Source organism: Canis lupus, chromosome 21, assembly GCF_011100685.1.
Source record: "Canis lupus familiaris isolate Mischka breed German Shepherd chromosome 21, alternate assembly UU_Cfam_GSD_1.0, whole genome shotgun sequence".
Taxonomy (NCBI): Eukaryota; Metazoa; Chordata; class Mammalia; order Carnivora; family Canidae; genus Canis; species Canis lupus.
Window position 1 is genome coordinate 35822134 of NC_049242.1, and position 18111 is coordinate 35840244.

Genomic DNA, 18111 nt, shown 5'->3' on the forward strand with positions numbered 1-18111 from the left:
ATCTGCTTTTTAGTTGCAAAAGGTTTTCTATTTCTTGTTCCTTATATAAGACATCAGTGAATTAATTGATTTCATATTCAAGGGAGGACCATCTTTGAGTTTGAGCTTGAGTTGTGTGCTTCGGTTTGATTTTTTTTTCTTTAATAGTGAGTGAAGTATCATGCCCTGGCCCTTCCCAGCTATGTGGTCCTATGTGTGCACAATGGGGCAAGAGTGATGCTCCTGTCAGGGTAGCAGTGGCCAGATGGCTGAATAAATGAAGACCAGGCCCCCAGCCCCACCATTTGAATTACCCCAAGGATGTGTGGATGGTTGCTGAGTGGTCCCAGGCAAGGGCCTCAGTTTTTCTGGGTCTGGCTCCAGATTGACTAAGACTGTGGTTTTGAGGGCTTTGTTTCAGTGGTTAGTTGGGCTGAGATCAGCCCTGCGTCAGCCTCTGCTGGTGGAAGTGACTCTGGGCGTTTCCAGATTGTGGATGAGCTGTCTGCATCTGTTTGACTCCCTGACTCTGCCTCACTTGCTGGAGTCTTCGAGGTGCCTCCCCAAAAGCCACCCATAACTCCCTGTCTTCTTTGTGGGTGGGCCTCCCCGGGCCCCCTCCCCTGGGCTCCCTCTCTCTGGTTTCCCCTCCACCCTGCCTTATGGAGACCTTTCTTCACTCTCTGCTCGTCCCATCCCATCCCATGGGGTGAGTGGATTGCTGGTAGGGAGAAGGCAGTTCTCAGAGCAGGAAGGAAAAGCTGCCAACTATCAATATTCCCAGAACTTGTCTCTTATACTCTCTGGTCATGTCACCATTGTCTTTTGCTCCTCTGTTTCCACCCATTCTTTTTCTTTTTTTTTTTTTTCCACCTATTTTAAAATGTGGATGAGCTCACTCTTTCTTCCTCTAGATCTGTGTTGTCCAGTATAGGAGCCATTAGCCACATGGGTAGGGCCCTTGAAATATGGCAAGTCCAAACTGAGCTGTGCTGTATGTATAAAATACATGCCTCATCTCAAAGACTTAGTATGAAAAAAAGGTTGTACAATATTTCACTATGATTTTTAATATTGATTACATGTTAAAATATTTTTTGGATGTGTTGAATTAAGTAAGTTTTTAAATTTTTTCTCTTTTCAGTTTCTCCCCCCAAAATGGGACTACTAGAAAATTAAAAATTACATGTGTGGCTCACATTATGTTTCTGTTGTAGTGGTTCTAAACTGGTGGCGATTTTGTACCCCAGGGACATTTGGCAATAGAAATATTTTTCATTGTCATGCTTTGGGGAGTGGGGGTTGCTACTAGCATCCAGTTGGTAGAGGCCAGGGATGCTCCTAAACATCCTGCAGTTCAAAGGATAGCCCCGCTCCACAACAAATGATCCAGCCCCAAATGCCCACGGTGCGAAAGCTGAGAAACTCTGTTCTATTGGACACGTTCGTTTTGGGTGATGGAGTCTTCCCTTATGGGCAGTGCCTTCAAGATCAGAGGTCCAGGGCATTGCAGAAAGAGCATAGTGGCCATCATCAGATACCTGCAACCATGGGCAGGTTACTTGACACTCGAGAGCCTCCACTTTACCATCTGTAAAATAGTCATAATGACGCCTACTCTACAGGTTTGTAATTAGTAAATGAAATCAACACATACCATACCTGACGCAGAGTAGACTTCCACTAAGTAGAGGTTATGGCTACTGTAAAAATCTGAATCTCTTCATCTCTTGGCTCTGTGGGTCAACTATGGGGATTTCTACATGCTTTCCAGATTTTTTCAGGAGTACCTGACACTCATGCAACAACTTGGAAACTAAATCTCTTTATGGACCAAGTGTGTCTCGTGTAACCCTTTCCATTCCCAGCTATTGGAGCCTCTTCACCCAGTCTGAGAGTGGCTTCCTTCCAGATTTCTGCCCCTGCTCTTTCCCAATCCCTCTACGTATTCACTTGGTGAACTCCATCTTGTTCAAATACTTCAGTGTTTTTTTGTTTTATTTCCTTTGCTAAAGTGGGAGTACCTATGGGCAGAACATGTGACGTGTCCATCTCTCTTTCTCTGGCACTCACATGATGCCTAGGGGGAAAAATGTGTTGAGTGTTTTTTTTTTTTTAATGAATACATGAATGAATAAATGATAACTATCCTTTTCTCCTTGGCTCATGGGTAGGAGCAGATACTACAGGAGCTAGGATAGTGTTTTCCGAATGCTTTATTTTTCCTTTGAATAGTTCAGCAGAGCTGAAACCATGTCCTTACCTACCTCATCACTCCCCCTTCCACCTCCACCTCGTGTTTGCACTGGGGAAGCAGTTTGTTTGTTCTACCTGGAGGCTTACGGGTAATCCTTCCCCTCTGGGTTACGGTACCCGCTGTGATGCAATACCCCTTCTGGATTGCAGAAGTCCTGCCTTCCATATGTGGACTTCCTCCACCAGCCTAGGAGGTGGTACCTCAGACATTCCACTGGCCCAGGCATGGCCCCTCCAGAGAGCAGGTGCCCTAGATGCCCAGGTGTGCCTTCCTCTTGGTGGCAGAAAGGATTCCCAAGCAGCCCCCAGCAGGCTGTGAGGAGAGACTTCCAGAAGTGTGCCTTTGAAGATGCTCTGATAAAGAAAACGTGTTCTTCAGCAGGTTGTAATCATGGGCAGGCACGAGGGTGTAGGGTTGGAGTCTCCCAATGTCTAGACACTGTGATCTATTCACAGTTTTGAAAACATTTTAATTACAAGCCACTTTATAGTGTAGGGTAACCTGCTTGGAAGTTAGCAAGAGCTTCTGGGCAATTTGGCTCATTTCTCTTGTGGCAACTGCAAGTGCAGTCAGAACTACCTTGCACTGGTGAGAATGGCCTGGGAGGCGTGTGTTATCTGCTGTTATCTGCAAGGTGTAAAGCCCCTTCTTTGGGGAAGGAATCTCTCTGTAAATACTCAGGGGTGTGTCTTTCGGGAGCTGGTGATGCCCATCTGGGTTTGGGACTTCCCTACATAGCCTTCTGTGGGTTGGGTTCTGGATATGTCTCCCAACCCCAGGAGACGGATCGAGGTACAATGACCAAATGGATTTTCTCTTGGGAAACTTCAGGATTTGCCATCACCTCTAACTGGCTTTGTGACAATGACATCTGAAGTTGTTTCCCCTACCTGACCCTAATTATTGCACTGGTGAAAGATGAGAAAATCCCTACCTCTTTGCAAGTTTCATTTCTTTCCTTCTCCCCCAAACCTGTGCTTTTAAACAAATTGTTTAACAAACAGGCTTGCATATTTCTGATAATATCTTCCCTCCATTTTTGAAAAGTCCAAAGGCTCATCACTACTTATCAGCATATCTGATCAGCCACAGATAATCTGTGGACCCGCTAAATTGAGAAAGCCCCAGCAAAATTAAGCAAGAGTGGTGGTTAGTAGCTTGGGGCCAAACTGGATGGACCTGGGTTTGAAATTTAGATCTGCCTCTTAGCAGATAAATGTTTTTGAGCAGTGGGACCTTCACTTCAGTATTACTAGGGAGAAGGAGATAAAATAGTTCCTATCTTATAAGTTAGTTTCTGTCTCATTTAATAAGATAGTATGTGTACAGCCCCCAAGATAGTGTCTCAGTAAATATTGACTATGATATTTTGGTTAGTCTCTGCAAGCATCCCAATTTAGGGTTAAGCGTATGCTTTCATTTGATTTATTTATTTTGCAAGGCAGATTTTATAGGTCAGGGACTCTTCTGGCCTCTGGGGATACAGCATGAATAAGGGAGGCAGATTACTTGCTTTGATGGAGAGGGAGGGAGGGAGAGAGAGAGGTGGTGAACTAGTTAACAAATAAAGAGATTGAGGGTTGTGGTAAGCGCCCCATGAAAACAAGAAGAGATGATAAGAGTAAATGGGGTGGGGTGAGGAAGATGCCTCTGAGGAATGTGGTATTTGAGCTGAGACCTGAGTGGTGAGAAGCCGCCTCTGCACAGGATCCAGGGCAGGGCTTCCAGGCAGCCGCAGCAGCAGGCAAAAATCCATCAGCATTCAGGAAATATTGATGAACACCTCCTCGGATCCCCTAAGGTAAAGGAGGCACTGTGGAAGGAAGCATCAGACAGGATGATCTAAGCCAGCAGTTGGCAAAAAGCGTGCCGACCCCTGATCTAAAGTCCCTTCCAGCTTGGCCAGTGCACACACCTGTGAGCTCGGGGGCACAGGGCCGCTCGCTGGTATGGGGGCCAGCGTCCTGGCAGCCTCCTGGGTGCCCAGGCTCCAGGCAGGCCTCATCTGCCATACTACAGATACCCTGATAAAGGCAAACATCTGCCCCAAGGAATGTGAAACACTTCCAGCCTTGAAACTGGCGGATCACAGCATCCATGTCCCTGGGTGTGTGCTGGGACCGTGAGATCTTAGAGGTGGGAATGCTGCTTACACGCAGAGAACTTCTGCTTGGGAAGAGGGGAGGGGGGAGATGAGCCATCAGTCAAAAGCTGCCATTTATTGGATGCTTACCACATGCTCTGCTAGGTTCTCTCGTGAACAGCTCTGCAGTTCATTGATTCCATTCCCCTCACAAGCCTAGTTGGCAGGAGCTGCCCTAATTCCTTGTTTATGGTTGAGCAAACGGAGGTCAGATAACTGGACTATAATGAGCTGCTGTGCCGAAGTCACACAGTTGCGAAATGGCCTTCCTGCTTCAGAACCCAGGTGTACTGTTTCCCGGCGGGGCCCCTTAGAGGGCTGGGGAGTGTCTACCTGTTGGCATGTCTGAACCAAGTCATGCTTAGACCCTAAGCTGTATTCATCCAGCACCTGCCCAGGGGGCTGGAGACCCTATAAATGAAGACGATGAAGGAAGCCAGCATATTATATTCTTTCTTTTTCAAAATATTTTTATTTATTTATTAGAGAGTAGGAGTGTGTGCATGAGAGAGAGCATGGGCAGGGGCAGAGGGAGAGGGAGAAGCAGACTCCCTGCTGAGCAGAGAGCCTGACTTGGGGCTTGATCCCAAGACCCTGGGATCATAACCTGAGCTGAAGGCAGACATTCAACCAACTGAGCCACCCAGGAGCCCTGGAAGGCAGCATATGCTTAATAGAACGTTCTTCTAGCATATTCTTACCTGCCATCTCCTCCTCACGGAATATTCCAGGGCTCTTGGCTGAGTATTTGCTGGTCCTGATATAGCTGTGGAGTGGCAGGGGTGGCCCTGCATTCCTTGGGCCCTTGGCCCAGCTCTGGGCTGGCTGCAGAAACAGCTGCTAGGCTCAGGTAAATAGTCTCTCCTTTACTGACCCCAGAGCAATAAGAGTCTGTGAACGTGGACAGAGCACCTGGCCTTTCGTCATGAAGATCCATTACCAGGCCCAGGGTGGCCTTTCTGTACAGGTCAGCCTGGGACAAGGCTGCTGTCTGCCTTGCCAGCCACCATGTGTGGTCATAGGATGAGGTAGCCCCAGTGGAGGAGTCAGAGTACCTGCGAGGGAGAAAAAAAAAAGGGCCAGAAATGGATAGTAGACCCGTGGGAGAAAGGTGTCAGAGAGGATGACGTAAGAGGATCGAGCCTCCTGGTGGTCATAGGGACCTAGCAGTGACTCCTGGCTCTGTATGTTGCTAGCTGTGTGATCTTGGGCGGGTGTGACCTGAATCTGTGTTTTGGAACTTGAAGACTGGATCAGAATGCCAGCTCCTCCTTCCTGGGATGCAATCCCGGGTGCTCCATTTTACCATTCTGGGCCTTGACTTCCTAATTTGGGGCTGCCATGAGGTTTGCTTGAGTTAACATATATGAAGCCCTTAGATCGGTACTTGACACAGAATTAGAGTTCAGTAAATGCTAGCTCTATGAAGTCATGTCACCTGAGTCTCAATTTCTCAACTGTAAACTGGGAAAAGCAGTGCCACTTTCACAATGGAAGCGAGTTTGTGGACTTTACGCATCTGCTGCAGGTCAGCATGTGTAAAATACTCAGTAGATGTGTCTCCTGACCTCAGGCTGTCCCCAGTCATGGCACCTGTTGAGTGGAAATGTTTGTCACCGGCAGATCGCTGAGTGCTGGTTGCAGCCCTGCCTGGGATCTCTGGGTTGGGAAGGTGTAGGTTGCTGGATGCTCGGCGTGGGTTCTACCTTTCTCACTGGATTAAGGTTCCGTGGTCCCAGCCAGCAAGGGCGTCCTGCCTTGCTGTAGTTTTTCCTACTGGATCTTGCCAGTGCCTGCTGCTCTCACAGCCATCTTTCTAGCTTGGCCCCCAAAGGGTGCTGGTCTACCTAGAGCCTGCCAAATAGGCTCACTTCTTTTTTTCTAATTATCACTGATCACTAACCCTGTGCCAGGCTAGTTGCTTGGGACACAAAGGCAAGCCAGACATGCCTCTGCCTTTGAGGGAGTCACAAATCATTAAAATTCATGGAGAACTGGCACAAAGGGGGGCTGTGTGGATTCCCAGTCTGCTACCTCCCTGCCCCTCTCACCTGCAGTAGGCTCTGTGGCCGGTGACCAAAGGCGTGGTTGCCGGAGCCAAGTGCCTTGTTGGCTGCAGCTGTGACATCGGCATGCTAGGTTCAGGTGGCGGTGAAGGAAGGACTTTGGGTGCTGGCTGTTGTCACATACTGTGGGGACCCCAACCTGTCTGAACTTACAGGCTCGAAGAGCCTTAGCAAAAAGAGAAAGTGATGAAAATGAACTAGCGTCTCTATTTCTGGATGCCGGATTGTTTGTGTATCTTAGCTCTACTTTTTCCCCACATATGGATTATAACTGGCCTGAGATTTCTCGGCTTCAAATACATCTGGCCTCTGCTCATCTCAGAAGGCTCCTTTGGCTGTTCCTCCTCATGGAATGTGAGGTTCCTTCACACGCCTTTTGGGGGTCTTGGAAGGGCCTGGGACATCTGCTTTCCTGAGGGAGAAAAGGGAGCCAAGGCAGCCAGCTGGTTGACCCCAGACCCTGCCCCTAGACTAGAAACTCCTGACTGATAACCACACACACCAAGATGCCAGCTCCAGAACCCAGAGGATGAAAACTCACTGGAAGAAAGGCCACCGATGGGAGAAAACCCATGATCCAAGAGGCAAAACAGAGTGTCATTTGTCACATCAAATGAATGTGTTTAAGATGTGTGCATTTCATCGAATGAACACCTTATCTTAAAAAACAAAAAAGGATTTGAACAAACCTTGAACTTCAGTCAATGATATTCATCCTCAAGTATTTGGGAGGAAAGGTACCGATTCTGTAATCTAGTTGGAATGCACCTAAAAAATAAGATCAATTGATGAAAAGGTAGAGGGACAGGCAGATAAATAAATAGGTGATAAGGCAAGGAGAGTAAAATCTAATTATTGAATCTAGGTAGTAGGTACTTGTTTGTTCACTAAAATCCTTTCAACTTTTCTGTATAGTTGAAAACCTTTGGGAAAATGTTAGAAAGAAAATATTGTAATACAGCTTCTAGATTACAAACAGAAAAAAAAAAAAAAAAAGCAGAGAGCACAATGGAAAAATACACAAGTGGGCCTGGAAATATTTACCAACATTTAAAATGTTTGGAAAGCTAGATGTTAATATGAAGGAAAATAGGATAAACCTATATATTTTTTGCAATAGATTCCCCCTCCTTTTTTTTTGTATTAGAAAATAAATACAATTATATAAAATTTTATTTTACATAATTTTTGTCTGTTTATTTTATATATTTTTTTCTTTTTTTTTAATTTTTATTTATTTATGATAGTCACACAGAGAGAGGGAGAGAGAGGCAGAGACACAGGCAGAGGGAGAAGCAGGCTCCATGCCCCGGGAGCCTGACGTGGGATTCGATCCCGGGTCTCCAGGATCGTGCCCTGGGCCAAAGGCAGGCGCCAAACCGCTGCGCCACCCAGGGATCCCTATTTTATATATTTTATTATTATAATTTGGGGTGTGTGTGGAGAACATTCCAGACAGGGAGCAAAGCAAATGAAAAAGGCCCTGTGTGTACTTAGTGAGGCCATCATGGCTGGAGTACAAAGAGGGCGGGAAGTGTGGTCTGAGCAGAAAGCAGGAAAAATTGGAGTGGAGGGTCCTAGGGCCTCAAGGCCATGATAAGGTCTGATTTTGTTGTTGTGCTTTTACCCTGGTTCCTGCCAGCCAGCCTCTGAGGTTTGAGAACTGCAGCCCTCTCTTGCATCCTCTATAGTTCTGCAGGGTGCTCAGTGGTCCTTAGGTCTCATAGTGGAGGAGGGGACGTGTTAATCCTCTACCACCTAGGGCCCCCACGAACCCTGGACGAGTGAATATACAGGCTTGTGATTTCACACATGGACTCTGGGGTCACAGATTACCTCCCACTCTAGTTCTGTGACCCCAGACAAGTCATAGAAGCTTCCCGAACTCCAGTTTAATCAGCTGCCAGACAGCAACAAATATGCCTAACTCGGGGTTTCTGTAGGAATGAAAGGAGACGCGCTTCTTACAAAGGGCTTAGCACAGCTCTTGCACGTTGTAAGCAGGCGGTCAGTGTGGGCTCTGAGTTTTATTACTGCTGTTTTGAACACTCTGATTACTGTTGCCCTTCCCAACATGGGAGGTACAGGCATCAACAAAGGTGGGACAGAATTGGGGCTTTGTCATCTGCAGAGAAAGGAGTCCTGCACGCTCCTGCCAGTGGGGGCTGGGTGGGGGACCGACACGCATGCCCTGGTTTCAAGAAACTCATGCCCAGGTGATGAGATACCATGAGGGTACTCACAGCACCCAGAGGCAGGAAGCACAGCCTTGAGGGCTGTACTCAGAACTTCAGACCAGCCAACTCACAAGGCCAAGGGGCAGAGTGTTTGCACACGAAACTGTCCCTGAAAATCCAGCCCCCTGGCCACTGGTTACAGTCGCTCCTTGGGGTGCTGGCTCAAGCTGGAAGGGAAGGACAGGGAGGAATGGAATGTTTCTCAGAGGGATTTGTGTTATTATTATTATTATTATTTTTTTTTTTTTTTGAGAGCAGGCAAAGAGAACAGGATATCTTTTTCCTTTTCCTCTCTGTAGATTTCTGAAGTTCGTAAGTGGTGTTAATTGTTACTCAGGAATAACTGGGTGGGACTCTGATACAGGAGAGTTGAGAGTAGGGCAGGGCCCTGTCCAGTCTGAGGAGATGTAGCTCCCTGCCCAGAGTGGCCCTTGAAGTCCCCAGGAAGAGCCCCTGCCTGCCCACCACCTGCCGCGCAGAGGCTCCTCCCCGGCTAGAGACTTAAGTGGCGGCGTGTCTCTCCTGGGTGCTGCCGCGTGGGACAGGGGTGTGAGGCCTGGCACCTGCTGCAAGCCCCCCGGTTCTAGCATGTATCAGAGAACTCTCTGTCCTTCAATTCTGAGATGAGCCGTTTGCATGCGTGGTAACCCAGGAGCAGCAGTCAGGGCCTTCCTGCCTGGGGTCAGATGAGCGGGTGAGGCTGGGAAGCCACACCGGGACGTGTGCAGGCCCATCCCTGGAACCAGAGGGCTGCTCCGGGGGGTGGCCTGCAGGTCACATGCCGGAGGGCTGCTCCTACCAGGGAGATGACGTCGTGTGTGACCTCACACGGCCCAGCTCCCTGCCAGGGCCAGGGCCGTCCCCACTCCAGAGGCACAGGAGAAGATTTGCACTGCCCGTGGCCAAACCCTCACGGCCACGGCACCTGCTGAAGTGGCTTCCTGGACTTGCATGAGCTCTGGCTCCATCTGGTCCCTGTTTCTTTGCTCAAAAACGGAGATAAGGTCACCCGGAGCCGGTGGCTGAACTTTTTCTGTTCCTCAGCTCGCTCATTTACAAAGCTGGGGTGATGATAACACTGACCTCATAGGGCCGTGGTGGGAAGGACAAAATACACGAAGTGATTGACACAGCACCTGGGCCCTAGAAAGTTCTGGGCGTGAGACAGTTTACATACTGTAATCCTCCTTTTCAACAAGGTGGAGAGTGCCGGGTAAGCCAGCTAACCAGCGGCAGGCCCTGGTCGGGCCCGCTGCCTGCAAGTGCTGGCTCTCTGCACCCCGCCTCCCTGGACCGTCTGCACACAGAGCTCCCCAGGAAATTGGAGGCAGAGTTGAGGAGCGGAAATCAAGTCTCCAGACTGCTAACCCCTGGCTTAGCCCCTGGGCCCCCTGGGGTTTCCCTGTGGGGACCGAATACCTTTAGCATTCTTGGCACAGCCCCAGCACACCCACCCACTGGTGGATTGGAAGCTGCACCGGGTCATCAAGCAATGGGGGAGTGCTTGCGGGGCTCCTCTCGGGTGGCACGAGAGCCCTGTGTGACCGGGACTGCCCCAGCCGCGTGCCTGAAGCACCATCATGGGCTAGTCCCCTTGTCCCCTCTTCCCACCCCTTGATAAATAAGAGCTGATGTTTCCATGTGGTGTTTGTTTCTCCACGAATGCAGAGGCCTGAGCCCAGCCAAGCTTATCTATACAATGGACTTCCTGGTGGTGTGTTGGATCTGCCCCACTCCCACTGGGCAATAAATTTATGTCGCCTGAGCACACTGATCTGCTGACGTCCGTGATGCCGGTGGCCTTGGCAGACCCCAGCTCCCCCGGCCTGGGTGGGAAATGCAGACGTAAACCCTGGCTGACATGCGCTGACCATCCCGGTTACTGATGGAAAGCCAGAACTGGGTGGGGGGGAGGGTGTGAGAAGTTCATTCATCCATCAGCTGTTTACTGGGGCCTCCTGTGTGCCTGGCCGTGTGCTGGGCTCTGAGTCCCACAGGGCAGAGGATTGGGGGGGGGGACAGCTTTTGAGGAGCACTCCCGCCGGCCTGGGAAACAGATGCGGATAATTATAACACGCAGAGCTTAGTTCTGGGGTAGCATTAAGGACAGAACCTGTGGATGGAATGTGCAGTATAATTAGGGGCTCAAGGAAGGCCTGGGGGCTGAGTTTTAATGAAAAGTTTTCTTTCCTTGGCAACAAATCCTCAAGCAGTGAGAGCCCAGACAGGTCTGGGAAACGTGGAGAGGGTTTTTGTTTTCGTTTTTTTTTTTTTCCAGATTGAGCTGTCACGACACTTGGCACCTGCGGTCTCTTTGCACCGTGCCCAGCATCCAGAGCATCACCTGTGGGCACACTGGGGTGGCCGCCGTCTTTCCTGCCCTCTGCCCGGGCCCCTAGCAGCTGCAGGCTCCGGCCTCTGCTCAGAACTCCCAGTTACCATGTTAATCATAACAAGTGTTTTCCGAGAGGAGCTGGCCCGGCCCCTGCCAACAAGCCTTCCCTCCTGTCTTGATAACATCTGCACTGAATTTTCTCCCTTTATATAATTAGGCCCGTTGGTATTTGCTTTGACTTTAGATTACAGTGTGACTGGCGTGTCTGAAATTTCAGGCCCGAAGTATTTGTTGGGGCCCAGAGCAGTGGGAAGACTGAGTTTTCGCTGGTGGGGTTTTGGGGTCTGCTGGGTGGGTAGGGAACAGTACACTGGCTACCATCGGCAGGAAGACTTCCCAGCAGCCCCCCAACAGGTGGGAAAGGTATCTCCTGCCTTGCTCTGGGAGCAGCGTGGGGTCAGGCCTGCTCCCCTCCTTTTCTTCCTGCCCTCTTCCCCCCCCATATCCTCCCACCCCCGCACCATCCCTGGCCCCCCAGTGACAGGAGTCAGCAAACAGGAAAAGATGCACTAACTGCAAAGAAATGCAGTGAATCCAGGCTTTAACCCCAGAGGCAACCTCAGAGTGTCAGGGCTTGGAATCTTCCTTTGACATGCCCGTCATGGTCTGGCTATGTCAAGCCAGAGGAGCTGTTCGGGGTGTGAGATAAGGAGCGGTTCTCCGCGGTCTGCTCCAACCAGAAGGGAGGCAAAAGGATTTGCATACCCGCTCCCCCAACGTCTCTGGACTGAGCTCTATCTCAGTGGTGACTTCATTTCTCCTAATGAGGTCTCCACAAACTCTCTGGAAGGTTCCAGCCAGTAAGCCGCACTGATTGTGGTGTGGGAGTTTCTGATATGCTTGTTTGTACTTTCCCTTTGAGACCCCAGAGGCCCCAGAGGAGTGATAACTGGGCAATGGAATATTTGCTAGGGGAAGAGAAATGCTTTTTTTTTTTTTTTTTTTTTTTAAGATAAGGTCTGATCTTGAGCAGAAGGGAAGTTTCCAGACGCCTCTGCAATGTGGAACAGTGAGGTGTGGTTACAGGTCTCCTTCTTGGTTGCCTTGCTGGGGTATCCTCAGGGATCTAGATCCCATCACCCACGCCTCCACCTCCTCCAGCCCCAGGTGGACCCTGGCCCATGAAGGTGCTTCAGGGGCTGCCTGGGGGCAGGGCTGGGTGCTGCACAGGGGTCTACTGTCATTTCCCCTGTCTTTATATGGTACTGGTGACATTGAGTAGAAGGGCTTTTGCCCAGTAAAACCAGTTAGGTCATTCCATGTTGTGCCTTTTCTCCTAATAGGCTGTAGCTTCCTTGGGGAACGACCTCTGTCTTGTTCAACATTGCAATGTCCATTGAGACCTAGTGTGGGGCTTGTATAGAATCCGGTTTTGTCACCTCTGCTCACCCTGGCCTCAGGGTCTGCGGGAGCAAGGCCATAGTCCTTCGTTTGGTGGTTAGGACTTTTAGCGTCTGGCTCCAGACTGACCCTCATCTCTTGCCTCTCTTTCCTTTCCCTTCTCCCAAAGCATCCTCCTCTCCATCCATCTTGAACTTCTTTCTCTTTGAATGGGTGATCTCATCTACTGAAATGTTCTTTCTTCTTTTTATTCCTGGCACAAGTAGGACAGAAGTAGTAGTACAGTGTGATGGGCTTTGGAGTGAGACCACCTGGGTTCCCTAGCTGCATTGTGCCTCAGTTTTCCCATCTGTGTAATGAGAATAACAGGTTTCTTTCTCCTCAGTTTGTTGTGAGGACTAAGAGCTAGAACACATGATGCACATAGACTGAGTGTCTGGCATGTAGTAAGTGTTCAACAGATGCAGACTCTGGTGATGGTGATGGTGAGGGTGGGGGTGATGATGAAGGACGGTGGTGAGGGTGGGGCGCCTGGGTGGCTTGGTGGTTCAGCGTCTGCCTTTGGCTCAGGTCATGATCCTGAGTTCCTGGGATCAAGTCCCACATCAGGCTCCCTGTGGGGAATCTGCTTTTCCCTCTGCCTGTGTCTCTGCCTCTCTCTCTATGCCTCTCATGAATACATAATTTTTTTTTAAAGGATGGTGGTGAGGAGGTGGTGAGGTGATGATGAGGATGGTGGTGATGATGGCGATGGTGAGAATGATGGTGAAGATGGCATCGTTAAAGAAGGTCTTTGTTAAAGAAAGTGTGAAGTCTTTTCCAGCTTATCAGACAGGGTCAACATCTCCTCTTCTGGGCCCCCAATAGAACTAGCCACAAAGAGTTCTGGCTACTTATTCCACAAGTCTGAGTTTGCCACGAGATGGAGAAACCCTAGAAGACAGGGACTGGGTCTTAGTGACAAGAATAAAAGTCAGTTGTAGAAAAATCTACACTAGCTTGTACCAAACTTCATAACATGTGCTTTTACTTCTCATACAAGTATTTTATTAAGGTGTAACTCACATACTATATCATTCATCTGTTTAAAGTATATGATTCAGTGGCTTTAATATATTCACAAAGTTGTGCCACCACCCCAACTATCAAATTCTAAAATATCTCATCACCAGAAAAAGAAACCACATGCCAATTAGCAGTCATTCTCCACTCTCCTTTCCCCCATTCCCTAGTAGCCACTAACCTACTTTCTATCTCCATTAATTTGCCTATTCTGGACATTTTCTATGAATGGAATCATTCAGTATGTGTCGCTCTGATTTCATTCATTTAGCATGACATTTTCAAGGTTCATCTATATTATCACGACTTCATTCCTTTTTTAGTTGAATAATCCATTGTATGGATATAGCACATTTTATTTATTCATCAATTAATGGACATTTCAGTTGTTTTTATTTTTGGAGTATAAAGAATAATGCTGCCATGGACATTCACGTACACATTCTTGTGTAGACATGTATTTTCATTTCTCTTGGGTTTATGCGTAGGAATACAATTGCTGACTCATATGGCAACTCTGTGTTTAACTTTTTGAAGAACTACTGGACTGTTCCAAAGCATCTATACCATTTTACTTGTCTGCCAGCAATGTATGTGGGTTCCAGTTTCTCCACATCTTTACCAAAACTTTTATTTTTGTCTTTTTGATTATAGTCAGCCTAGTGGATATGAGGTGGCATCTCATTGTGGCTTTGATTTGCATTTCCTTGATAGCTAATGACGTTGAGCATCTTTTCTTGTGCTTATTGGCCACTTGTATACCTTCCTTGAAAAAAATTTCTATTCAGATTATCTGCCTATTCCTTAATTGGGTCATCTTATTTTTTATTATTAAGTTGTTAAACTCTTTATATATTTGAATACTAGCCCCTTATCAGATATACGACTTGCAGGCATTTCTCTCCCATCTTTTCACTTCTTATGGTGGCCTTTGAAGCACAAAAGGCTTTAGGCATGAAGTCCAATTTATCTCTTTCTTCTTTTGTTGCTGTGCTTTTGTTATCACATCTAAGAAACCATTGCCTAATCCAAGGTCACAGTGATGCACCATCAGCTTTTTAAAAGCCGTCTTATTTTTGATAATTCTATGAAGGAAAAGTAATAGACTCATTCACAGATGAGGAAGCTAAGAAGTCAAATGCCAGAGCTGGGGTTTAAGCCCAGGTTAATCTGACTCAGAACCTCAAGTGTATCTTTCTGTGCCTCCCCCCAAATCCCTTTAAAACTCTGCGTCTTTCCCAGGGTTTGGCGCAGTGCCTAGTTTGGCTCACAGGTAAGGTGCCTTGAGTGGATGAATGGCGGGTCCTAACAGGTACTTGGTTTGTACTTGCTGGTTGATTTGAGCAACCCAGTTAGCTATTGACTAGGGGTTTGTGTCACAGTGCTAGGGGCCACTGAACATCTCTCTCCTCTCTTACTTCTTGCAGTGTCTCATCATTGGAGGAGGACCATGTGGTTTGCGCACTGCCATTGAACTTGCCTACCTAGGGGCCAAAGTGGTTGTGGTGGAGAAGAGAGACACCTTCTCCAGGAACAATGTGCTGCACCTCTGGCCTTTCACCATCCATGACCTACGGGGCCTGGGGGCCAAGAAGTTCTATGGGAAGTTCTGCGCTGGCTCCATTGACCACATCAGTGAGTAGAACCAGTGGTGGCACCCTGTTCAAGGATGGGGCTAACTCTGGGTGGGGCACATCTCTACACATTGAGGAGCCTCTGGGATATTCCAGCTTACAAGTCGCTGGGGGATCCATTCATTCAACTGGTAGACATTTCCCAAAGGGCCTGCTTTGTGCCTTATGCCGGCTCTGTGCTACGTGTGCCCCACTGAGCTGTAACTACCACGAGGTCGGGGCCTGTGGCATGTCTTGTTCACTAGAGGGTCTCCAGGGCATAAAAGAGTGCTTGACACACAGACCCAGCTTTGGTCTCCATTCACGTGATGAATGCCTGCCTCCCAGGACTGCTGAGAGGATCAAGTGAGGTCAAGTTTGTGATGTGCTCATCACCATGCCTGGCCAGTAGTAGGTACTCGGAAAATGCTTTGTGTCCATTTGGTGTACAGTGAGCCAGATGCAGCCAGGGTCCCCAGCTTTAGATTTCAGAGCTGCAGTCTCAACCCGTGGGTGGGAGGAGAGCCCTGTGAGCCACGTTCTCATGAGGACTGGAACCGATGGGAAAGGGTGTGGGACTCAGAGGAATGACTGGAGACGGTGGTCAGCCACAAAGGGTGTAATTTAGTCACAGCTACAGGGGAACCGATCAGCAATGGCCCCAGACTTTATTCCCACTCTGGGATGAGAAAATCCTAGGAGTCCATTGGAAAGAAATTTGGGTTTGCCCAGAAGGCTGCAGTGTCAGCTTTTGGGCTATTCTCTACCACCCACAGAAGAATGCATGTTACCAATTCAGAACTACAGCACCGAGCACCACTTTCTCAACAAGCCCTCCTGAGAGGCAGAGCTGGGCACCAGGGGGGCCTTGTGAGGGCCCGCAGTCTGTCGGGCTGCCTTCCCCGCTGGCCCAGAGCCCCTCTCTGCTCCACTGGTGGGGCTCCCATTTAACCCCTAGTTCTTGGGAAAACCCCACTGCACAGAAATACTGGCAGGACTCTGGATCTGGGATCCCGATATTCAGGGTGCTCGTTGACCAGAGCGATTCCATTGCCTGTGAGAAAGGAAGAAGGGCAATTTTTTTCAACATCTACCATGTGCTGGAACAAGATAGATTAGGAACCTTGGAATGATGAGGAGTGGCCAGGCCTCTGCCTCGGCCTGTTTCCAGGCAGGAGGGGGGCTGGCTTCCTTTCAGACCCACCCTGGTCCCCAGCCCCAGCTGTGCCCCAGCCCCCAGCACTGCTCAGCAGTTCCCGACTGTCCTGTGCCAGCATCCTCCTCCAGTTCCCAGGCGGCCTGCTCCAAACCTCCACCACAGCCTCCTCCTCCTGAGCAGATGGCCTGCCTCCTGCGATCTGGGGAGGAGAAGCCACTGGCTGGCACTCCTGACCCCTCTCCTTCCTCCTGCACTCGCCTCCATCCAGGACCCGTTTCTTCCCCTCGCCCTGTGTCCCAGGCAGAGGTGGCTGCTCAGCCCCTCTGCTTCCCTCCTGCTCTCCTGCCCCTTACCTCACTGCCCCTCCACCCTCTGCTCTTGCCTTTATCTTTTTCTATTACAAAGCATTTATTCTAGAAAGAGGGGATGTAGGCTTTGTCTATGTGTCCCATTGGATCTGATTTCTTCCCCCACCGCCCTGTAAGGGTGATGGTCACTGAGATTCCCACCCCCAGAAGCCTCCTAACCTTGCAGTCATCTCCATCTGTGGGATTTAGTACTCTCTAGGCTTCCAGGACGGCAGCTCAGGCCCTGTCCTTCCACTTCCCTCCACCACCTCCCTGGCCTGCCCTAGCCTGTCCACCTGCATTTCCTCCCCTGGAGTGAATTCTGTGTCTCTGTGCCGACCATGGCACCTAGCCCATTGTAGATGCTCAATAAATGTTAAGTGAACAAAGCTCACAAAATACAGAGGGATTCCCAGAAAGTTTCTTGTTCTACAAAAAAATATTTGGAGGCATACCCATGTGCTAAATGTGTGGGGACGAGGTAGAGGAACAAGGTGGTACCACTTGTTGGGGGAGTTTAGGAAAGTGGGTAGGAGGCGAATTACCATGAGTCCAGCTCTATGGAGAGGATTCCCCACCTGCCCCTGCCCCTGGATGGCTAAGAGCTTAGGCCCAGTTCTCTACAAAATGAGCCATTTTGTCACTGATTTGACTGGTGGCCATGAGTGTCTAGGTCTAGTCTTCTTTTCTTTTCTTTTCTTTTTTCTTTCTTTTTTCTTTCTTTCTTTCTTTCTTTCTTTCTTTCTTTCTTTCTTTCTTTCTTTCTTCTTTCTTTCTTTCTTTCTTTCTTTCTTTCTTTCTTTCTTTCTTTCTTTCTTTTTTTATCTACTCTTCTTTCTGTCTTTACTGCATCAGACCTGTGGCCCATCTCAGGGAGGAGGCAGGGAAGGGAGAGCCTCCATCATTGTAGCATTTTCTAAATGCTAGAGCACAGTCTTGGAATCAGACAGATCTTGGTCCTCATTCTAGTTTTGCTGCTGTTTGACCTTCAGCAAGTCACTTCACCTTACAGAGCCTCAACATCTCATCTATAAAATGGGAATAATTATCCCAACAGGTCACAATAAGGGTTAAGTGAGAAAACCCTGAGTGGTTGCCACATAATTAGTTCTTATAGTAATCACGGTTGGTACAGTGCTGTGCTCAGAGATTCCTGAGCTGCGATTATATAGTACCCTGTATGCAGAAGGTGCTCAAGCATTGCTCCTGACACTTTTTCTCTTCCCCCTTTCCTTTCCAACAGGCATTCGTCAGTTGCAGCTGATCCTATTCAAAGTGGCCCTGATGCTGGGAGTTGAAATCCATGTGAATGTGGAGTTTGTAAAAGTTCTAGAACCACCTGAAGATCAAGAAAATCAAAGTACAGTATAATTTTTCCTTTTCTGTCTAAAAGTCAGATATTGTGAAATGGAAATCGCATTTGTAGCTCCTAGAGGATGTTCCTGTAAGAGTTATTCTTGTTGGGAGCTGTTTGGCATGATTCCATCACAGGATGATTTTGCCTTTTCTGAC

The 18111-nt window shown here is 48.7% G+C and overlaps 1 protein-coding gene across 1 annotated transcript in view; it reads left to right on the plus strand.

Annotated features, from left to right (window-relative positions):
* The window catches only part of MICAL2 (microtubule associated monooxygenase, calponin and LIM domain containing 2), a 135662-nt gene that overhangs the window by 66802 nt on the left and 50749 nt on the right, over positions 1-18111 (plus strand). The window contains 2 exon segments of the mRNA XM_038569053.1: positions 14908-15115; positions 17843-17959. Of these exon segments, the coding sequence (XP_038424981.1) occupies positions 14908-15115; positions 17843-17959 (325 nt within the window).